The sequence below is a fragment of the Loxodonta africana genome, chromosome 4 (genome assembly GCF_030014295.1).
Source record: "Loxodonta africana isolate mLoxAfr1 chromosome 4, mLoxAfr1.hap2, whole genome shotgun sequence".
Classification (NCBI taxonomy): domain Eukaryota; kingdom Metazoa; phylum Chordata; class Mammalia; order Proboscidea; family Elephantidae; genus Loxodonta; species Loxodonta africana.
In genome coordinates, this window is record NC_087345.1 from 6238995 (window position 1) to 6262930 (window position 23936).

At 50.4% G+C, this 23936-nt stretch overlaps 1 protein-coding gene and 1 pseudogene across 1 annotated transcript in view; one reads left to right on the top strand and one right to left on the bottom strand.

The window, feature by feature from the left end:
• Window positions 1–18322, bottom strand: part of TTC38 (tetratricopeptide repeat domain 38) — a 31453-nt gene extending 13131 nt beyond the window's left edge. The window contains exons 1-7 of the mRNA XM_003420894.4: window positions 18192–18322; window positions 17100–17177; window positions 15282–15363; window positions 14195–14366; window positions 13489–13662; window positions 8783–8858; window positions 4248–4367 (exon numbers count right to left, since the gene is read on the bottom strand). Coding sequence (XP_003420942.1) covers window positions 4248–4367; window positions 8783–8858; window positions 13489–13662; window positions 14195–14366; window positions 15282–15363; window positions 17100–17177; window positions 18192–18224 — 735 coding nt within the window. The 5' untranslated portion in view covers window positions 18225–18322. The remainder of the gene's footprint in view (window positions 1–4247; window positions 4368–8782; window positions 8859–13488; window positions 13663–14194; window positions 14367–15281; window positions 15364–17099; window positions 17178–18191) is intronic.
• On the top strand, window positions 9449–10049 carry LOC111748083 (large ribosomal subunit protein eL36-like; annotated as a pseudogene).
• Window positions 18323–23936: the final 5614 nt, after the last annotated feature.

The window sequence follows — 23936 nt, forward strand, 5'->3', positions numbered from 1 at the left end:
CTGTTGGGTGCTGTGGAGTCGATTCCGACTCATAGCGGGCCCCTGTGACAGAGCAGAACTGCCCCGTAGGGATTCCTAGGCTGTAATCTTTACAGGAGCAGATTGTCAGGTCTTTCTCCCACGGAGCTGCTGGGTGGGTTCCAACCACCAACCTTTCAGCTAACAGCTGAGGGCGTAACTGTTTGCGCCACCAGGGCTCCTCCTACCGAATGTAGCTCTGTGCTAATGTGGAACCTGTCATCTTTGAGAACGGAGGAAAAGAAAATCTACCCAGCACCTGCTCTGAGAGACAACGATTATTACTCCTGGATATACCAAGGAGGAAACTGAGGCTAAGAGAGGTTGACAACTTTAGCCCCAGAGCCAGACAGTGGGCACACTGGGTCCATAGGGAGGAAGGTCTTTCGGTTCCTCACCTCCACCCTCCCTGCATGTAAAGTGGAGATGACGAATAAAGATGTATTCCACACTGGTCACTGCACCCCTTGTGTGCTAAACAGGGTGCTTGGACAAGACCAGGGGGACTCAGGAGCCACGGACATATAGATACCCACTTGGGGCTGGGCTCATAGCAGGCTCTGGTGGCAGCCTCCAGAAGAGGGGATGCCATTCTGGCCCAGGCCTATCTCTGTCCAAGGGCCTGCCCTGAACAGCCCTTTTATTATGGGTTGAATTGTGTCCCCTAAAAAGATATGTTGACTAAGATATCACTATTGGTCTCTACTCATCTGGCGCAAAAGAGAAAGACGGAAACTGGAGTCTCAGAGAAGAAACCAGTCTACCGGGCTGATAGCCTACATGAGCCACAGCCTCACCTACCCTGAGACCAGAAGAACTAGATGATGCCCACCTACCACTACCAACTGTTCTGATCAAAGCACAAAAGATGGACCCTGATAGAACAGGAGAAAAACATGGAATAGAACTCAAATTCTTAATAAGTCTAGACTTAACTGGACAAATTGAGACTAGAGGACTCCCTGGGACTATGGCCTTGAGATACTATTTAAACCCTGAAGTGAAACTATCCCTGAGGCCATCTTTTAGTGAAATAATAGACTGGCACACAAAATAAAGGATATTACCCATAAGTACAGTGCTCTACTAAAAAACCATCTATATGAGACCAAAAAGTCCACATTTACTCTAAAGCAAAGATGAGAAGATAACAGGGCAGGGAAACTAGAGTACTGGAAACGAAACAACCAGAAAACAAAGAAAATGTCGACACATTGTGAAAAACCAAGCTAATGTCACTGAACAATTTGTGTAGAAATTGTCAAACGGGAACCTCATTTGCTGTGTAAACTTTCACCAAAAACACAATAAAATATTATTTTAAGAAAAGATATGCTGAAGTCTGTCAGGGATTGAATGGTGTCCCCTCAAAACGTGTGTCGACTTGGCTAGGCCATGATTCCCAGTATTGTGTGGTTGTCCACCGTTTTGTCATCTGATGCAATTTTCCTATGTGTTATAAATCCTACCTCTATGATGTTAAGGAGGCAGGACTCAATCTACAAGATTAGGTTGTGTCTTAAGACAATCTCTTTTGAGACATAAAAGAAAGGAGCCAGCAGAGAGTCAGAGGGACCTCCTACCAACAAAAAAGTAGTAGAGCCAGGAGAACAGCATGTCCTTTGGACCTAGGGTCCCTGCACTGAGAAGTTCCTAGACCAGGGAAAGACTGATGACAAGGACCTTCCCCCAGAGCAGACAGAGAAAGAAGGCCTTCCCCTGGAGCTGGCACCCTGAATTCAGACTTCTAGCCTCCTAGACTGCGAAAGAATAAACTTCTGTTTGTTAAAGCCATCCACTTGGGGTCTTTCTGTTAGAGCAGCCCTAGATAACTAAGATAAAGTCCTAATACCTCTACCTGTGAATGTGACCTTATTTGGAAATGGAGTCCTTGAAGATGTTATCAGTTAGGTTACTGTGAGGTCATACTGGAGTAGGGTGGGTCCTGATCCAATATGAGTGGGGTCCTTAAAAAAGAGGAGACACACAGACACAGAGAGACAAGGGAGAAGGCCATGCGAAGACGGAGGTGGAGACTGGAGCGATGCAGCCACAAGCCAGGAGCACCTAGGACAACCAGAAGACAGAAGGGGCAAGGAAGGACTCTCTCCTAGAGCCTAGAGAGAACAAGGCCCTCTCAACACCTTGGTTTCAGACTTCTGGCCTCCAGACAATAAGTTTGTTATGTTAAGGCACCTAGATCATTGGTTTTTGTTACAGCAGTCCCAGGGAACGCACACATTTTCCTTCTAGAAGGCTCACTGCAGATGGCTCCTCCTCAGCCTGACAAAAGGACTTGACAACTCCTTCAGCCTCCTCACACCCCGTGCCCATCCTGTACCAAACCGCCTGGCTCTCCTCTCCCCACAAGGCCATCGTAGGCTTGGCAGCTTTGCTGGAGCAGGCCCTCTGCAAGAAGACCCTCCAACTCCTCCTTCTGCACCTCGTAAACTCCTACGCGTCCTTTAATGCTCTGCTTAGATGTTGCCCTCCTCCGGGAAGCCTTCCCTGACCACTTCCCCCACAAACTGGGTTGGGTTCGATGTCTTTTCTGGGCTCTCACATCCCCCATTGTGTCCCATCCTGCTGGAGGCTGGTCACTCAGCGAGGACAGGGAAGTCTGGGCTGGACCCTCCATGGGATGCCTAGGGCTGGCACAGGCCTGGGGCAGGGTCTGGAGCATTGCTGGCTCTGCATCTGTACCTGCAGGCCCAGGGCAGTGTAGGTGGAGGACAGGGAGCCTGAGGCCACTCTGTCTGCCCCCAGGTTACCCAGCCAGGCAAAGGCTGCCGAGAGCCAAGGCAGGGACAGACACAGACAGCAGAGGATGAGGGTCCACTCAGAGATGACCCAGCTGGCCTTGGAGCTAATACCAATAGGCACTCACACTGGGGCCAAGGATGTCACAGTTGTCACATGGCCATTTTACAAATGAGGAAACTAGGGCTCAGAGGAATTGGGATTTTGCCACAGGGTAGAGCCAGGCCTCAAACTCAGGTTTCTCAAATTTCCCTAAAATCACAGTGTTCTGGCTCAGGAATGTGGCCCTGGCTGGGCTGCCCCTTTCCCCCTCCTTGGTGCAGCCTGGGAAAGGCCCCTGTCTCCAGCCAGGAGACTAGGCCACACTGCCCCTCCACCTGCCCCGCCAGCTCCTGAGGACATGGGGACATGGGCATGGGGACATGGGGACACACACAGTCAGGAGGGCCATCACCACCAGGGTGGGGGGTGCCTGAAGGGGCAGCAAGCTGACAGCTGGCTGGGTGAAGGCAGCCGCCATGAGGGGGAAATCGGAGGCCACAGCAAGGCCAGGCCACAGCAGAGGGCCTGGGAGGGCAGTAGGGTCTGGATGGCTCCAGCTCCCCCTCCACATGGGCCCCAACTGCCCATACAGCAGCCTGCAGACATCACCCCACTCACTGCCCTGCTGGGCTATGAGCCCCCTAAGGGCCACTCCCTGGTGCACGGTTTGTTATGTGTCCTTCAGAAGATGTGCTGAAGTCCTAGCTCCAAACCTGTGAACGTGACCTTGTTTGGAAAAAGGGTATTTGCAAATGTTATCAGTTAAGGTGAGGTCACCCTGGAGCAGGGTCCTAATCCCATGAGGGCTGTCCTTATTAAAGAGAAGACACAGACAAACAGTGATGACAGAGTTGGAATGATGCAGCCGCAAGCCAACGAACGCCAAGGGTGGCCAGGAACCACCAGAAGCTGCAAGAGGCAAGGAAGGCTCTTCCCCTAGGGCCTTCAGAGAGGCCCGGGCCCTCCAGCATCCTGTGTTTGGACCTCTGGCCTCCAGAGCTGCCTGACAACAAATGCCTGTTGTTCTAAGCCCCACAGTTTGCGGTGATCTGTCACCGCAGTCCTAGGGGGGCCACCCAGGCTTCCAGGGTGGAGCCCACTGGCTGGTGACCGAAGTGGCAGCTCAGGGCCCTGACAGCTCTCACCTGTGCTTGGCCCTTGTTTCCCTGGGAATTTTTTAATCCATTCCTTTTACAGCCCTACGCCTTCAGGCCAAGACCAATTCTAGAACCACCTGCAAAATGCTGGCAGGCAGTGGGGGGCCGGGGGGCTCCAGAGGAGGCTGTGGCATGGAAGAAGCACCTCCACGCTAAACACTTGCCCCAAGGACTAAACTGTACCCTGTAATTCCCGTCCAAAAAGCCTCAGCTTAGCCAAGATGACGAACGGGTTTTTCTGGACAGGCGTTCCAGCCCCAAGAATCGTACCTTCCAGTTGGGTTCTGAGCGCTGCATGAATTCCAATCCATCCTTGATTTCTGCTTTCATTTCGTGGATGTGGGCTATGGTGTGCACCGACCACGCGTCCGTCGGGTTAAGAGACAAAGCCTGTGGGGTGGCGGGGTGGAGAATGAGCGGCGGCGACAAGGATTAGTCAGGTGTTATACAGGGGCTCCAGGGTGAGTGTTGGGGTGAGCACACTCAAGGATCGGGCTCTAACTCACAACAATGACCATCCCAACAACAAAAACCAAAAAACCCAAACTCGTTGCCAAGTCGATTCCAAAGCACAGCGACTCTACAGGACAGAGTAGAACAGCCCCACAGGGTTTCCAAGCAGTGGCTGGTGAATTTGAACTGCCGACCTTTTGCTTAGCAGCCATAACACTTAACCACTGTACCACCAGGGCCCCCATGCCAACAATACAATGACAAAACAATCACCAGCCCAATGAGCGGCCCATTCACGGTTCACCATGTGCCTAGCACGTGCTGGATTCACGCACAAGTCCCAGGATGCTGCCAAGGTAGGTGGTGTTGTTAGCTGCTGTCAGTGGGCCCCCAACTCATGGCAATCCCACACACAACGGAATGAAACGCTTCCTGGTCCTGTACCATCCCCATGATTGTTTGCAGGTCAGACAGCTGTGATCCATAGAGCTTTCACTGGCTGATATCTGGAAGTGGATCCCGCCCTTCCTCCTAGTCTGTCTTAGTGTGGAGGCTCCCCTGAAACCTCTTCAGCATCACAGCAACACACGAGCCTCCATGGACAGACGGGCGGTGGCCGTGGATGAGGTGCACTGGACAGGTTTCGAACCTGGGCCTCCCATGTGGAAGGCAAGATTCTACCACTGAACCGCCACTGATCCCAACCACCAAGGTAGGTGTCACTGCCCATTTCACAGATGAGGAAACTGAGGCCGAGTGAGATTAAGTTACAAAGCTGGATGGCAGCAGAGTCATCCCCTTGGCCCTGCCTCCTGGGTACAGCTGAGTCACCAACATCCTGCTCAGGCTCTCCGAGCCTCAGCATCGCCCCCTAGAAGGACCACTGATGACACCTTCCCTCAGGGGCTGCCGCAGAGAAGAAGTGGACGCTGCGCAGATAAATGAGGTGCAGACCATCAAGTACTCCGACGGCTCTTGATGTTTCTTCCTGCTAACACGCCTGGAATGGCCACACACGTGCCTTTTCCTGGCTCAGAAAAAGCTGTCCTGACAGGGTTACTACAGTATTAATCATAGCACATGCTCACCTGCCAGGAGCCTTAGAGCAGCCCCTGGAGGCAGGCAGGACAGGGACTCCACCTTGCGGAGGCATCATTCCTCACTCATCTGCCCATCACATATTTACCGGGTGTCTACCAAGCATCTACCGATCGCCAGGCAGAGTGTGGCCTGAGGCTCCGAGAGGCTCTGGGGCCAGCCCGTAAGTGGACGGTCCTCTTGAACACATGTCCCCCAACCACATCACGTCACCCGCCACCCCTGCCTCAATCTCCCCACATCTTTCACAGAAGCAGAGCCTGGAAGGTCCAAGCTCCTTGCCCTGGCCTGGCCCCTGCGGGAGGTTTAGGTGAAGGCCGACCCAGCACCCCGGTTTCCCGGCCCCACCCCTGCTTGCCCAGCTCATGGGGGACCGGGAGATGGGTGGGTCTGTGAGGCCCATCAGAGGCGCAGCTTATCCAATAGGCGAGGTAAGCACGGTGCTTACCTTGCTTATCAGCTCATCTGCAGTGAACAATTTCACATTTTTTTTTTTTTTTTACTGCATCAAAGATTCTGCTTCTAGATGTGGCTGGCATCTGTCTCTCTCCTAACCTGACAGCACCTTCCTGCAGAATCAAAGCCTCTTTTCAAATTTACAGTCCTGACGGGGATGGATGACCCAGTAAGCGAGGTAAGCATAGGCTTATTCGTGCTTACTAACTAATCTGTAGTGAACAGTTTCACATGGGTTTCACCACATGTGAAACTGTTCATTACAGATGACCTGGTGAGCAAGGTAAGCGCCGTGCTCACCTTGGATATTGGATAATCTGCCCCTGGCACCCACGGGACGGGGGTGGTGCCGGGCATTCAGGGACAGGACACTTTGCAGAGACTGCAGGGCACAGCCCAGCCTGCAGGGATTCACTGGCAAGGCTGGCGTTCCCACAGAGGTGGAGGGTTAGGTCAGAGCGTAGGACCACCCACCAGGTCCCACAGCCCTGCCCTAGGTCCCTGGCTTCTCTGACAGGTTGCTAACCAGCCTCCTCCCTCCCTTAGAGCCTTAGAGCTTCTGAAGCAAAGTCCAAAGGCCCTGACTAGCTTACAGGGCCCAGCGAGTCCACCCTAGCCCTACCTGGCCTCTGCTCCAGGTGCCCTGCCCCGCCCACCTGCAGCCCAAGCAAGCCCTCTCAGGCCTTTGCTCCAGGTGCCCTACCCCAGCCCCAGCCTCAGTCTCTCCAGAACAGGCCGTGCCCACTCTGCTCCCTGCCCTAGCCAGCCTGGGCTCACCTGCCCAGTGTGCAGATACTGTCCCCAGCACTGCCACCACCGGGAGGCCGACCAGACCCCAACAGACCAGGTAAAGCCCCCTCCTGCTGCCCCAGAGCCTGTGTGGCCACCGTCACCACCTGGGTATTCTTGCCCAGTAACTGCCCATGACAGCGCTGGTGTTGCGGTCAGAGTGCAGCCACTGGCAGGAGGGCGGATAGCAGGAGAGAGGGGTATGAAGTGGGGCAGGGGATCCCATTCCACCACTTCTTGCTCCCCACAAGGCAGGTCTGTGCCCTCGGGGGAGGGCCTGCCACATCTGTCACCAGACAGACCCTTGTCCAGAGCTCTCGGGCCATCCTGCCAGCCTGCAGGTGGCCAGTGAACATCACTCAAGCAAGGGCCCAGCAGCAGTGCTCTGCAGCGACCCGGCTGAGGCTGCCCCGGGCAGTGGTGCAGACCCAGGGCATCAGGAAGCTGTGCAGACTCCCAGCCCTGATTTCTGGCTAAAGCAAAAAACTCACCACCCTACACCTTGAGTCCGGGCTCCATCTCTGTAATCAAAGCAGTCTTCACAGACCCCATGGGCCCTGTGGACCCCAGAGGGTATGGACTCCTGGGGAGAAGACTGGGGGCTACCTTCAGCCAGGTCTAGGGGAAGAGCACTGGCCAGGATGCTGGGAAGTTGGTTCTAGTCCAGGCAGCTTCAAGGGCAGGGTCCTGGGCTCCTGAGAACCCCAGCTCCACCACCTCTGAACCGTGGGGCTTGGGCAGCTCTGGCCTAGCTCTGTGCCTCAGCCCCTCCTCTAAGCAACCAGAGGTGAACAGCTTGCTGGCAGAGGTGTGTGGACGAGAGCGGGTGTATATAACGTGCCCAGCAGCCAGCCAGCACAGGAGCTGGTATTGCCCTTTCTACATGATGCCCTCTCTGAGCCACCGTTTCCGCCTCTTTGAGAAGAGGGGCTGGAGGAGCAGCAGTTCAGGGGCTCGAGACTCCACAGCAGTGGGCTGCACAGGACTCCTGCCCCCAGGCCTGCTAGCACAGCCTGCCAGTGGTCCCACTGCTGGCCACATGAGCCACACACCCCTGCGCCCGTGGCAAACTCAACCCTGACGTCTGTACCACTGCTATGTCCTCTGTGATGGGGCTCTGGTGGTGCAACGGTTAAACATTTGACTGCTAACTGAAAGGCTGGTGATCTGAACCCACCCAGCAACTCCACGAGAGAAAAGACTTGGTGTCTGCTCCCATAAAGATTACGGCCTAGGAAAACCTATGAGGCAGTTCTACTCTGTCATCTGGGGTCACTATGGGTGGGAATCGACTCAACAGCACCTAACAACAACATGTTCTCCATGAGCTTTGTCCCTTCTGACAGTGGTGGTGGTCCAGGAAAAGGGCCCTATCCACTCGGGGAGGACACCCGGTCAGATCCAACCAGAATTATCACTCCACTCCCTGGAGGCCTGGTATTGTCAGTCATGCCTAGAAACGTGGAGTTCAAGGAGGGAGAACCCACGTTCACATGCGCTTCTCCATCTACAAAGTTCCTTTCCCAGAGCACAAAGCTGGAATTTGGAGACAGACAGAGCTAGGTGGAATCCCATGGTTGCTACTTTGTGCAACCCTCAGTGAAGGGTATGTGACTTCCCTAAGCCTCATCTTCCTCACCAGCCACTGTGGATAGTTACACTGTTTGCCATGTAACGTGTTGGCCAGATTACGTGTTTGCCGCACCATGTGTTTTCCATGTCACCTGTTTGCTGTGCCATGCGGCTCTGAGGACCATGGGAAGGCCACGGGGTGAACCGTGGGCACACAGCAAGCCCTCGACAAGTGGCAGCTACCACTATTACCATGGGGCGGGGAGAGCCCTCCCTATAACTCTGAAGAAACAAGGTCCAGAGGAGGAAGGAACTTGCTGGAGTCACATACCAACAGGCCCAGTCTCTGCCCCACATTGGGAGGACCCTCGCATTCTCTGCCCCACCCGGACGGCCACTCCCTGGAGGACCGGGCAGCTCAGGAAGGGCTCACTTACCTCCTTGGCGAGCTTTTCCGCCTGATCATAGAAGTTGGTTTCCATCAAGCCAAACGAATAAATGCCTTTCACATAGCTAAGAACAGAGAAGAAATAGCTTTTTTTAAAAAAAAAAAATGGCGCATGGGAGATTTTTAGGTTGTGAAGCTATTCTGTGACACTGTAACGGGGAACACACAACATGGTGCATTTGGCAAAGCCCACAGGACTGTACAGCACAGAGCGATCCCAGTGTAAGCCAAGGGCTTCAGCTGATAACAACGTGTCAGTGTTGGCCCACCCGTTGCAACAAACGAACCACAGGAGCGCCAGGTGTTAATACCAGCAGAGGCTGCGTGCCAGGACAGAGCAGGTACACAAGAACTCTCTGTACTGTCTGTGCAGTTCTTCCGTAAACCGAAAGCCGTTCTAAAAAATCAAGTCTAAAAAGAAAATCGACAGGGTGGATTTGTGTTAAGAAATAAATAAAACGCCTTCTGTTGCAGCAGAAACCCTGATGGTGTACTGCTAACTGAAAGGTCAGCAGTTCGTGATCCACAAGCCACTCCTTGGAAACCCTACGGGGCAGTTCTACTCTGTCCTATAGGGTTGCTATGAGTTGGAATTGACTCGATAACAACGTTTTTTTTTTTTTTCCGCTACAGCAGCCATTGAAGAATAGCAGCCATGGCTGTGCACTGCTGCCCCATGGCCGTGGGCCTCAACAAGAGCTACAACGTGACCAAGAACCTGAACAAGCCCCACATTCACGTGGGACACAATCCAGAAGGTGTGCAGCTTCACGCCCTATGAGCAGCGCACCACTGAGCTGCTCAAGGTCTCCAAGTTCAAGCAGGCCCTCAGGTTCACTGAGAAAGGGTGAGGGCAACACATCCATGCCAAGAGGAAGTGAGAGGAGCTGAGGAATGCCCTGGCCGTCTTGAGGAGGCAGCTGCCAAGGACTGTGCGTGCCTCTGTCCTCATCTGCTGTATCCTCGCCCCAGGTAATATAATAAAACCTTTCCAGAAATAAACAAATAAGATGGCCTGAGACTGTTCGGCCCTCACATACCCTAGCCAGGCACTGTGTCTCCCTAGGGACTCCAACTCATGGCGACATTATGTACAACGGAATGAAACGCTGCCCAGTCCTGTGTCATCCTCACAATCACCAGCATGTTCGAGCCCACCGTTGCAGCTACCATGCCAGTCCATCTCACCAAGGGTCTCCCCCGCCCTCACTGGCCCTCTACTTCACCACACACGAAATCCTCCCCAGCGATGGATCCCTCCTGACAACACGTCCAAAATAAGCAAGTCAGATATCCTGTTGCAAAACGTAAGGTTTTCACTGGCTAATTTCCCGAAGTAGGTCACCTGGGCTTTCTTCATAGCTTATCTTAGTTTGGAAGCTCCGCTGAAACCTGGCCACCATGGGTGACCCCTGCTGGTATCGGAAATACCAGGAGTATAGCTTCCGGCATCACAGCAACACGCAAGCCACCGCAGTACGACAAACTGACAGATGGGTGGAGGTTGAGTGCTTACTGGGGTCATTTAATTGTCAACATCTAAGCACTGACCGGTGCGTACTGTGTGCCAGGTACTATCAGGCTCTTGAGTCTATTAATGCATCTGACAACAAACCTATATGAGAACTCAATGAAGGTAATAAAGTGTGGTGGTCATGAGAGCTGGTCACAAGCAGCCCAGTCCTCTGTCTACTCCTGAGCCCACACAGAAGTGCCTTCCTGGTCGTCAGGTGACCAGTCTGACCAGTCACTAGGGAGTGGGAAGATATTCCTTTTACTCTGAGCACTTAATTGTCACTGTGAGTCCCCCAACCCACTGCCATTGAGTCGATTCCGACTCATAACGACCCTATAGGACAGGGTAGAACTGCCCGTAGAGTTTCCAAGGAGCGCCTGGCAGATTTGAACTGCAAACCTCTTGGTTAACAGCTGTAGCACTTAACCAGTCCCCCAGGGGCTCTCCTTTCTCTCTGCCTTAGCAACGGCCATGGCCAGAGAACAGCTGCTTCATCAGCGGGGAGCTGGAGGGAGATATGGCCAGGGGTGCTGAGCCCCCAGCCCTCCTGTGGTAGAGACGCCATGAGCGTGAGTGAGAAACTTGGGTTGTAATGAGCTTTGGAGAATCAGCTTTGGGGGCTGCTTATCATGCAGCAGAAACTATCCCGTCGTGACTGACACGTCACAGTGCTGCCTAATTCACAGGCTGGGGTGGAGATGAGGCGAAGAAGCTGGAGCCTTTTAATGAAGGTACAGGCAGTCATGGGATTTCCAATGAGCTCCGTTCCTAAATGTGTCTATGTCGAATTTTCAAGTCGGAACAGTTAGGTATGGTTCATACCTAAGGTCAGTCAATGTTTGTCTTAGCATACAGTGTACCTTTCTATGTGTATAAAACATTAAAGAAGTACTTCCAGATACACTAAGACATCTTTAACATGATAATACAGCAATAATGCTAATAACAATGTTTTGATGCGTGTTGCAAAGTGGCGCCCGTTTGTTATTACAAACCACTGTCGGCCACTCGAGTTTTTAACGTAATTGGCTTTACGGGGTTGGCTTGTAACTATGGGTTGTACGTAAGTCAGGTTTTTGTAACCCAGGAACTGCCTGTAATAGCAATTATGGTTTCATTATTTCGTTATTTACAAAATATAATGAAATGATGCAAAAATATACAAAGGCCTCTTTGGCAAAATTTCAGGTAAAATCCAGTATCGATGTACTTTGCATTTTATATTCCTAGTCATCTTTCCTCGCTGAGAAAAATGGAATTAAAAGAAATAGAGGAAACAGCAATAGTATTAACAAATAGCCCACGAATGGGTGTAGAGGTAGAGAAGTATGCTAAAGGGGAGTGGAGGGCGCAAGGCAACACACCCACCTGCAGATACAGGTCGGGTTGCAGGTATTACTACACACACATTTGTAGGTGCCGCGTGTCTATTAAAATAGACACTAGAACACACAGGATCATAGTCATGGAAACGTCCTAGACATAACCAAACACCTCGTGGGGTGAAGTTACTAGGCTTGAAGGCTGAGGACCATAGACTCAGGGGACATCTCTGTCAATTGGTACAACATAGTTCATAAAGACATCCTACTTTTGTGAGTAGCGTCTGGGGTCTTAAAAGCTTACGAGTGGCCATCTGAGATACAACTATTGGTCTCATCTCATCCGGAGCAAAGGAGAGTGAAGAAAATCGAAGATTCAAGGGCGGAATTAGTCTAAAGGACTAACGAATCACAGTAACCACAGCCTACGTGACCCAGAGACCAGAAGAACTAGATGGTGCCCAGCTTCCACTACCAGCTGCTCTGACCAGGATCACAACAGAGGATCCTGGACGGACCAGGAGAAAAATGTAGAACAAAGATCAAATTCATATAAAAGACCAGACTTACTGGTCTGACAGAGACTGAAGGAACCCTGGAGACTATGGCCCTAAGACACCCTTCTAACGTGGAATTGAAGCCATTTCTGGAGACTACCTTTTAGCCAAATGATAGACAGGCCTACAAAATAAATAACACCTGAGAGGAATGAGCTCCTTAGAACGGTTGATTATATGGGACCAAAGGGCAAAATCTGCCCAAAAGCAAAGATGAGAAGGCAGGAAGGGGTAGGAAAACAGAAACATAATGGGGAACCCATGGGGGAAGTGGGGAGAGTGATGACACATTGAGGGGACTGTGACCAATGTCTTGGAACACTCTCTGTACAAATTGTTGAATGGGAAACTATTTTGCTCTGTTAAACTTCACCTAAAGCACAATATTTTTAAAAAAGAAGTAGAGGCAGAAGAGTTCCTCTCAAGAATGAAGCTGTGACGTGGGAAAGAACGCAGGATAGAGCTTAAGGGTGACACCAAGAGAGACACCATGTTTTTAGGGTGGGGCCAAGGAATCTTAAGTTTTTAGCATAGAGGAGAGAGGTTAAGAAGTAGGTATGGAACCATGCCCAAAGCCAACCTTTCAGACAGGGATTGGACTGGACAATGGGATAGAAAAAGATGCTGGTGGAGAATGAGCTTCTTGGATCAAGTAGACACATGAGACTATGTTGGCATCTCCTATCTGGAGGGGAGATGAGAAGGCCGAGGAGGTCAGACGCTGGTGGAATGGACACAAAAAGAGAGTGGAGGGAAGGAGTGTGCTGTCTCATTAGGGGGAGAGCAATTAGGAATACATAAATTTTTGTACGAGAGACTGACTTGATTTGTAAACTTTCACTTAAAGCACAATAAAAAAAAAAAAAAAAAAGTAGTAGATATGACCCCGGAAACTACTGCCCTGAGATAATCTTTAAACCTTAAACCAAAAATTCCCCTGAAATCGCCTTAAAACCGAACAATAGCTTAGCTTAACTAATAAAGAATGTGGGCCTTGAGCATTACGCTCTTTTAAGATCTATCTATGTGGGATCAAATGAACAACGGCAGCTGGAAAGATTAGACAGGAAGCTTAGCAGGCAGTGAGCTTATGTTACTAGGGGAGGAACAACTCAGGAGAGGAGGGTGAGGATGGCTGCACAACTCGAAGACTGTGATCAGTGTCACTGAATTGTACACGAAGGAACGGTTGAATTGGGGTATGTTCTGTTGTGTACATTTTCAACAACAACAAAATAAAATAAATTATTACGAAAGAAAGAAAGAAATGGAAACGATGTGATTTCCAGCTGCTGCCCACCTGCTCAGGGGTATGTCAGGTGTCCAGAATGGGTAAACCCGAGCAACGGAATCTCGCATCTGTTCTTGGAAGCCCAGGTAAAAATAGGCATCGTGGGAAAATTTCAGGGCCAACATGTCTGTCGGGTGGTCCCGGAGAATCTGTTCCCATAGATCACAGGCTTTCAGAAAGTTCCTGCAAGGCCAAAGAGATATCTCAGCGGCACTGAATACACGGTTCACGCACACGGCAGGGTGAGTGGCATCGTGTCTTGGCAGTGTCACGATTTCCACTGAGTTGGTTAAAAAAAAAAATCAGTTCCCTTGGCTGCTAACCAAAAAGTTGCCAGTTCAAATCCACCCGCTGTGCCTTGGGGCAGCTCTACTCTGTCCTATAGGGTCTCTGTGAGTTGGAATCAACTCGACGGCAATGGGTTTGGTTTTTGGTTCTATCTAAGATAATTCTGTGATGTGGCTCTGTTATTTGTGTAATGGAAATAATAACCAATTTATTTAGTGAAACAAAACAAGCTACTTTGAATGCTTAATTGGGAACCCTGACCAACAGCTTCCTCATTGGACAATCACCAGAATAAAGTGGCAGGCAGGACATAACCCATGAGGCAGGAGGAGGATCCCTCCCGGACCCCTTCTTCTTGGGGGTGGGGTGACCTGTGGCATCAGGCAGCGTGGCCTCCATGCCAGCCTGGCCCCAGGAGGCTTCTCACCCCTCAGCAAACATCTCCACTGCAGACACGTGCAGCCGCTCTCGCTGCGTCAGCGGCTGGGCTTCTGACATCTCCACCATCGTCTTCAGGGCCTGGGCCAGCTCTGGGTCCAACCTCACGGAGGTCCCGGTGCCGATCAGCAGGAGGCCGTTGGCGATGACATGGCCCATCGCTGGTGGGAGGGTGGGAAACAGCTGGGGATTTGGATGGTCCGGCCCACCCCTGGCCCCATGTGTGATATCAACAACCCATGTTCCACAGGGTACAAGTGAAGTGGAAAGGGTTGTCACCTGCGCCCTCTGCCCACAGCCCATCACATGGCCTTTGCCCTTACTGCACAGTGGAGGGAGCAGCCACCCCAAAGCATCCTGGACTTCACAGGTAGTTCCACAACCAGAGCATCTGGGGAGCACCCCCTCCCCCAGGTGGGCTGGTTAGGGGCTGCCTGTGGGCTCCTGGCCTGGGTTTCCCTCACCAGCTGGTACTGTCACAAGGACAGGCACAGGGCCTGGCCAGGGATGCTGACTGGATGCTGTTCAGGGTGGAGGCCCTGAGGCCCTGACCACAGCCTTGTAAAGGCTCCAGGCTCTACCTGGGCTTCCTGGCCCTCACCGTGACAGACAGAAGGTGTACGCTGGGGTTTGGAACTCAGTTGTTAGCCCAGGACTAAGACCTAGGACCCAGCTTCTGACCTGGGGCTTGGTGTCTGCTCAGAACCTCAGCTACTGGCTCTCCCCAATAGGCCACTTCTGTCTCTGCCCACTTAGTAAGAGCCTCCTGCCCTCAGCAGTTGGCGGGGGGGTTCCTGCTGCCCTGCCCCCTCCATCAGCCTTTCTCTCAGGCCCTACGCTGAGGCCACCAACCTGAAGCTGGGGCACACTGGCACCACTGACTGGAGCCTGGTGCCCTGTGCTGGCCTCTCCACACCCACTGCTCATGTGCAGGCCTCCACCCCCTGCCTGGGCTGCCAGCCTCTGTGGCAGTCGGTCCTCCCCACCCCAGCCCAACTGGGTCCCTGTGGTCAGGGAACGAGAGAGGGACTGGGTCCATGAAACTGGGCTCCTGACCCAGGAAAGCCATTACTCACTGAAGGTCGGGTCTGCTTCTTTGAGCTTTGACAGGCAGCCATCAAGGCCACCAAGAGTCTTGTCATTGGTCCACTTGACATACTGAAATAAAAAGGCAGAACACGGCTGTCCTCAGGGATTCCTTCGTTTATGTTAATTAAGGCATGTAACTAAATCTAGACTTTCTTTCTGGAACACTGAGCTTCTCTGGACTCTAACCCAAAGAAACCATAACCTGGTTGATCTTACATGAAGCGATTAAATGCATACAGGACTAAGCATAATTTCAAAGGAAGGAAACATCAAAAGGAAGGTTCTTTCTGACAGGAAAGCTGCTACACGATGTCAGCTTCTTCAGGCATATAACTAAAAAACCCATTGCCGTCAGACTGATTCCCACTCATAGCGACTCTACAGGACAGAGTAGAACTGCCCCACAGGGCTTCCAAGGAACAGCTCGTGGATTCGAACTGCCGGCCTTTGGTTGGCAGTCGTAGCTCTCAACCACTGCACCACCAGGGCTCCTCTCCAGCCCTAAGGGGCCCTTGAAATCAGGTACTGCAGTGGGGGCATTGCTACTTGTTATGGATTAAGTTGTGTCCCCCAGAAAGATATGTTGAAGTCCTGACCCCGGTACTGTGGAAGGTGGCCTTGTTTGGATATAGGGTCTTTGTAGGTGTCAGCAGTTAACACGGGTCATACTGGGGTAGGGTGGGCCTGATCCCACACAAGTGGGAGAACAGACACAGTAATGATGTCACAGGGCGAAGAGGCCATGTCAAGATGCATCTACAGGCCAACGAAGGCCAACAAACGCCTGCGGCTACCCGAAGCTGGGAGACACAAAGGAGGCTCTTCCCCTAGAGCGACCGAAGGAGCATGGCCCTGCTAATGCCCTGAACCCGACTCCTAGCCTCTAGAACTGTGGAGAAATAAATTTCTGTTCTTACAACCCACCCAGTTTATGATTTTTTTTTTATTGCAGTCCTGGGAGACAAATATGCTACTTGCTAGTCATTCCTTTAAAAAAAAAAAAAAAACCATAATAAACATCCACCGTAGGACACTGGAAAGAGAAACAAAAGCTGAAAGACAAAACCCTTAATCTCATCACCATTTCTGCGTAAAGTGAAAGCTGTGAGAGCTTGAACTTGACGGGACTGCCTTGTTTTTCCGGGTCTCAGTTTTCTGCCTTTGACAGCAGGCAGCCTTACCACTTTTCTCTCTCTCCTTTTAGTGGAAAATATTTGCGTTTTCCTTCTCTGACAGGTTTCCCCTTACACAGGTCCTAGCTTTCACGGGTTTTATCGTATTTGCTTCTCGTCTTTTTTTGCATATTAAAAAGCAATTCCCAACACCGTAGTAGTGTATTGGGTGGTCACATGTGCCCTTGCAGCTTCATGGGCTACACCCACACAGAATAAGCACATGTACTCTAACAAGGTACAGGTGAGCTGGCACAGAGACTCAGAGAACCCATGTGCCAACGCAGGCTGAGATGACAATGGAGACATGGACACGCCAGACAGTATGCACAGGCTGGAAGAGTGTGCTGCCGCTCAACTGAGGACGCTGCCATGTGACAAACCAACCTGCTGCTGTCAAGTTCATGCTAACTCATAGCAACCCAACAGGACAGGGTAGAGCTGCCCATAGGGTTTCCAAGGCTGTAATCTTTACGTAAGCAGACTGCCACATCTTTCTCCCGCAGAGCAGCTGATAGATTCTAACCATCGACCTTTCAGTTTGCAGCCCAGCGCTTAACCACTGCGCTCCTAGGACTCCTAGTAACAAACCAAGTGCTTTATAAAGGCCACTACTTCTCTTGGTGAGCTTACCTGGGTCAGGGTGGCATCAAACAGCTTGCAGGCCTCATTACTTGTGGTGGAGAGTGGTAGCCCAGCATCCTTCCACGCCTAGACGGAGCAACACGAATGGAGCAAGACCAAATATTGGGCCTTATTCCACGTGGTCCTTTCAAACAAATACACGCAACCCCAACCCGCAATCCGCCCCCCCCACACCCAACAGTTGTGCAGGAGTGGGTTTCAGTCTGATGAGACCTCATGGGCAGGCACTGGACCCAGATTTCACAACCACAGTGCCAACCAGAGAGAGCTGAGCCCTGCTGGGGCAGATCTCAGTTCGAATCCCTGCAGCCTCCAAAAGCTGTGTGCCCTCTGGCAAGACCCTGGTGCTCAGACCCTGCCTGCCCTCTCTGTAAAATGGGGTTCATGAGGACAGAATGGGGCGACCACGGGCGTCTGTGCCAGAAAGAGCCCTTTAGGAGATGGGAGCTGCTGGTCGTGATGATGTGGACACCAGTCACCTCCCCGGACCACAAGGAAGTCTAAAGGGGGCAGGGAGGTGGGAGGCTGGCCTCTCCATGCGTCGGGCACGCGGTGCACTGCTATCCACCAAGATAAATTCCTCTCAGACCCACTGAGACCTTTAAATCTGTCCATGAAACACCTGGACATTATAGGACTTAGGCAAGGTAATGGCCACCAGAGGCCCGCTGGTAATGGCGTAGAGGGCGGCCACTTGGGTCGAGTATTGATTGTGTGGCCACGAACAAGTCTCCCTGCCCTCGGTCCTCTGACCTCCCTCCTCCTCATGTGCAAAATGGGCGCAGCTCTGGTCGGGTGACGCAGGAGACTTGGGCCCTCTCAAATGACCAGCGCCACGCCGTGGTTACTAAGCTGAGCTTCTGGGAGACCCTGCTGGTTTCCCCGGTGGGGCCCACAGGAAGGCCTTCCGGTTCCTCCGGTGTGCGTTCGCGGGGGTGCCCGTGCGCCCTTGGCCGAAACTCGAGGCCCGCCGCGCGCCCCCGGCCTCCGCGCGCCCCAGGCGGGTCTTCGGTTCGCGCCCTAGGTCTGACCTGGGGCGCGCAGGGCACGGGGAGCGCGGAGGAGCGGGGCCGTGCGTACCTGGCAGTCCCGCAGCGACGCGAGCGCGGCCATGGCGCTGCTGCAGGTCAGGTCCTGGAGTTCTGCTCCCGCGCCGCCGCGGCTCTCCGGGGAAGCTGGGCCCGAGGGGCGGGGCAGCCGTGCCCGCCTCGTTCACTGGTCGGGATCCGACACACCACCGCGGTAGCCCGGGGACACGGGCCCGCCCCGAGCCCCAGGCGGAGAAAACTCCGGTGCCTCCACCCCTTCGCCCAGGGGACGCTCGGGGAGGGGCCGCGGGCTCTCCTCCTAGGGCCTGCGGGAAGCCGGACCCGGCCCAAAGGTCTGCTCCGATGTGAACCCCTCATGTGCGCGCCTTCCTTCCGTATCAGATTAGGATCCCGGGCAGGAGAACCAGGCTGCGGGCCTGGGGGATCTGGGGGTATGGGCAAGGTCGTGGACCGCGCCTACTACCCTGCCCGGTCTTGCCCCTCGCCCAGGGGACCCTCCTTGCCTGGGACCCTTTTGGGACACGGCCACACTCAGAGTCCCTAGGGAGGCAGGGGAGCCCTGAGACAACGGGCACTTCTAATTTTTATGTAGTCTCCCACTCGGAAGCCACACACACACTCAGAGATGACATTTTTGTCCAGCCTCTCGTGGGCCCCGCTTTACTGTGTTACCCGGCCGGTGTCCTGGGCCCCACCCCCTCTGTCTTCTTGAGGACTTTGCCGGGGATGTATTACTGCCCCTTCCTGCAGCATCAGTTTCACCCTCTAACTGGAGTTCTGCCATCAGCCACAAACCCACTCTAGCCTGGTCTGCTCTCCCCACCCCACCCTCCAGGCCAGACACTAAGGCGCACGGGGAGGTGAGTCCAGTGACTCCAGGGCCCATCCCGTCCTCGTTTATAACGGTGATATCTTGTTCATCAAATAATGGATTTTTTGCATTAATTTTGATTTTCAAAAATATTGCATTAAAATATTATTTGTCTTGCGTAAGAGCTAAAACCATAAAACTCTTAGAAGAAAACGTAGGGGTAAATCTTCATGACCTTGGGTTTGGCAAAGGATTCTTGGATATGACACCATAAGCATGAGCAACACAAGAAAAAGTAGATAAATTGGACTTAATCAAAATAAAAAAAAGTTTTGTGCATCAAAGGACACTATCCAGAAAATGGAAAGACAACCTACAGAACAGGAGAAAATACTTGCAAATTACATATCAACAACAACATCCAGAGTAAATGAAGAACTCTTACAACTCAACAACAAAAAGAAAAAGTCCAAATTAAAAACTGGCAAAAAAAAAAAATTTAATTTTTAATTTAAAAATTGAATAGGCATTTCTCCAAAGGAAACATACAAATAGCTAGCAAACACATAAAAAGATGTTTGACGTCATTCATCATGAGGGAAATGCAAATCAAAGCCATAATGAGGTACTACTGTTGACCCACTAGGATGGCTACAATAAAAACAGAAATGGAAAATATAAAGTGTTGACGAAGATATGGAGAACTAGGAACCGTCCCTCACACACTACTGGTGGGAATATAAAATGGTGCAGCTGCTGTGGAAAACAGTTTAGTGGTTCATCAAAAAGTTAAACATTGAGTTTTTTAAAAAAAAACCCATTGCTGTCAAGTCAATTCCTACTCATAGCAACCCTACAGGACCAAATTATCAAACTATGTCATTAATATCACACACAAGTAAAATTTTGCTGAAGATCATTTGAAACCGCCTGCAGCAGTATATGGACAGGGAACTGCCAGAAATTCAAGCCGGATTCAGAAGAGGACATGGAACCAGGGATATCATTGCTGGTGTCAGATGGATCCTGGCTGAAAACAGAGGATACCAGAAAGATGTTTACCTATGTTTTATTGACTGTGCAAAGGCATTGGACTGTGTGGATCATACCTATTATGGATAACATTGCAAAGAATGGGAATTCCAGAACACTTAATTGTGCTCATGAGGAACCTGTATGGGAATCAAGAGACAGTCTTTCGAACAGAACAAGGGGATACTACGTGGTTTAAAATCAAGAAAGGTTTGGTCAGGGTTGTATCCTTTCACCACACCTATTCAACATGTATGCTTAGCAAATAATCCAAGAAGCTAGACTATATGAAGACCAATGGGTCATCAGGATTGGAGGAAGACTCATTACCAGCCTGTGTTATGCAGATGACACAACCTTGCTTGCTGAAGAGTGAAGAGGACTTGAAGCATTTACTGATGAAAATCAAAGACCACAGCCTTCAGTATGGATTACACCTCAACATAAAACAAAAATCCTCACAACTGGGCCAATAAGCAACATCATGATAAACGGGGAAAAGATTGAAATTGTCAAGGATTTCATTTTACTTGGATCCACAGCCAACACCCATGGAAGCAGCAGTCAAGAAATCAAAAGACGCATTGCCTTGGGCAAATCTGCTGCAAAAGATCTCCTTAAAGTGTTGAAAAGTGAAGATGTCACCTTGAAGACTAAGGTGCGCCTGACTCAAGCCATGGTGTTTTCAATCACCTCCTATGCATGTGAAAGATGGAGATGAATAAAGAAGACTAAAGAAGAATTGACACCTTTGAATTGTGGTGTTGGAGAAGAATATTGAATAACCATGGACTGCCAAAAGAATGAACAAATTGTTTTGGAAGAAGTACAACTAAAATGCTTCTTAGAAGCAAGGATGGTGAGCCTGTATCTCACATACTTTGGACATGTTGTCAGGAGGGATCAGTCCCTGAAGAAGGACATCATGCTTGGTAGAGTGTCAGTAAAAAAGAGGCAGACCATTAATGAGATGGATTGACACAGTGGCTGCAAGAGTGGGCTTAAGCATAACAACGATTGTGAGGATGGCGCAGGTCTAGGTAGTGTTTCATTCTTTTGTTCATAGGGTTGCTATGAGTTGGAACTGACTCAATGGCACCAAACAACAATGAACTGTGAGAGAATAAATTTCTCCTTTTTAAGCCATCTATTTGTGGTATTTCTGTCATAGCACTAGTAGATAAGTAAGATATCTTCCTTGTATGCAACACTTCTGCCACAACTACCATCCTTGGATTGTTAGATTGCCTTATCCACCATGATGGTATCCCACACAGCATTGTCTCAGATCAAGGGACTCACTTCACAGCAAATGAAGTGCAATGATGGGCCCATGCTCATGGAACTCATTGGTCTTACTATGTTCCCCATCATCCTAAAGCAGCTGGCTTGATAGAGCGAGGGAATGGCCTTCTAAAGACACAATTGTGGTGCCAGCTAGGTGGCAATATCTTGCAGGTTTGGGGCAATGTTCTCCAGGAGGCTGTATATGCTCTAAACCAGCATCCAGCATATGGTGCCGTTTCTCCCATAGCCAGGATTCATGGGGTCCAGGAATCAAGAGGTGGAAATGGTAGTGGCACCACTTGCTAATACCCCTAGCAACCCACTCACAAAGATTTTGCATCCTATTCCTGTGACCCTATGCTCTGCAGGTCTAGAGGTCTTAGTTCCAAAGGAAGGAATACTCCCACCTGGAGACACATTTCTGATTCCATTGAGCTGAAAGTTAAGAATTCCACCTAGGCTCGTTGGGCTCCTTATGCCTCTGGATCGACAGGCAAGGAAGGGAGTTACCACACTGACTGGTGTGATTGATCCTGATTACCAAGAGGAAATCAGATTGATATTTCATAATGGAGGTAAAAAAGAGTATGTCTGGAATGCAGGGGATCCTTTAGGTCGTCTCTTCATACTACCATGCTGTTATGGATTGAATCGTGTCCCCCAGAAATGTGTGTCAACTTGGCTAGGCCATGATTCCCAGGATTGTGCTTTTGTCTACCATTTTGTCATCTGATATGATTTTCTTATGTACTGTAAATCCTATTTCTATGATGTTAATGCCCTCATGCCTCTGTCAGTTTGTCGTATTGTGGGGGCTTGTGTGTGGCTATGATGCTGGAAGCTATGCCACCAGAATTCAAATACCAGCAGGGTCACCCATGGCGGACAGGTTTCAGCTGCGCTTCCAGAGTAAGACAGACTAGGAAGAAGGACCTGGCGGTCTACTTCTGAAAAAGGTTAGCCTGAGAAGACCTTCTGAATGATACATTGTCTGACATAGTGCTGGAAGTTGAGCCCCTCAGGCTGGAAGGCACTCAAAAGACAACTGGGGAAGAGCTGCCACCTCAAAGTAGAGTTGATCTTAATGGCATGGATGCAGTCAAACTTTCAGGACTTTCATTTGCTGATTTGGTACAACACAAAATGAGAAGAAACAGCTACAAACATCCATTAATAATTTGAATGTGGAATGCATGATGTATGAATCTAGGAAAATTGTAAATCATCACAAATGAAAGAGAATGCATAAACATAGATAAACTAGGCATTAGTGAGCTGAAATGGACTGATGATGGCCATTTTGAATCAGACAAACACATGGTCTACTATGCCAGGAATGACAAATTGAAGAGGAATGGCATTGCATTCATTATCAAAAAGAGCATTTCAAGATCTCCCCTGAAGTACAACGCTGTCAGTGATAGGATAATATCCATATGCCTAGAAGGAAGGCCCTGGTGGTGTAGTGGTTAAGTGCTATGGCTGCTAACCAAAAGGTCGGCGGTTCGAATCTGCCAGGCGCTCCTTGGGAAATTCTATGAGGCAGTTCTACTCTGTCCTATAGGGTCGCTATGAGTCGGAATCGGCTCGACAGCAGTGGTTTTTAGAAGGAAGGCCAGTTAATACAACTATTATTCAAATTTACGCACCAACCACTAAGGCCAAAGATGAAGAAATTGAAGATTTTTACCAACTTCTGCGGGCTGAAATTGATCAAACATGCAATCAGGATGCATTGATCATTACTGGAGATTGAAGTGCGAAAGTTGGAAACAAGAAGGATTGATAGTTGGAACATATGGTGTTGGTGATAGAAACGATGCTGGAGATTGCGTGATAGAATTTTGCAAGACCAATGACTTCTTCGTTGCAAATACCTTTTTCCACCAACATAAACAGTGACTATACACGTGGACCTAACTGGATGGAATACACAGGAATGAAAGGGACTACATCTGTGGAAAGAGATGATGGAAAAGCTCAGTATCATCCATCAGGACAAGGCCAGGAGCTGACAATGGAACAGGCCATCAATTGCTTATATGCAAGATCAAGTTGAAGTTGAAGAAAATTATAACAAGTCCACAAGAGCCAAAGTATGACCTTGAGTATATTCCACCTGAATTCAGAGACCCTCTCCAGAATAGATTTGATGCATCGAACATTAATGATCAAAGACCAGATGAGTTGTGGAATGACATCGAGGACATGATTTAGGAAATAATATTAGACTGATTGAGCTGGAAGTTAAGAATGGGAATCATGGCCTAGCCAAGTTGATACACATTTCTGGGGGACACGATTCAATCTATAACAGCATGGTAGTATGAAGAGATGACCTAAGGGATCTCCTGCATTCCAGACATACTCTTCTTTACCTCCATTATGAAATATCAATCCGATTTCCTCTTGGTAATCAGGATCAATCACACCAGTCAATATGGTAACTCCCTTCTTTGCCTGTTGATCCAGAGGCATAAGGAGCCCAACGTGCCCAGGTAGAATTCTTAACTTCCAGCTCAATGGAGTCATTATTCCCTGTCCTTGAGCATAGAGAATGTGACCCAGCTGTAGCTGGGCTCACAAGGACACATCAACTGGGCCTTGAGATAAAGACAATAGGTAGAATAATCTTGGAAAATCTCT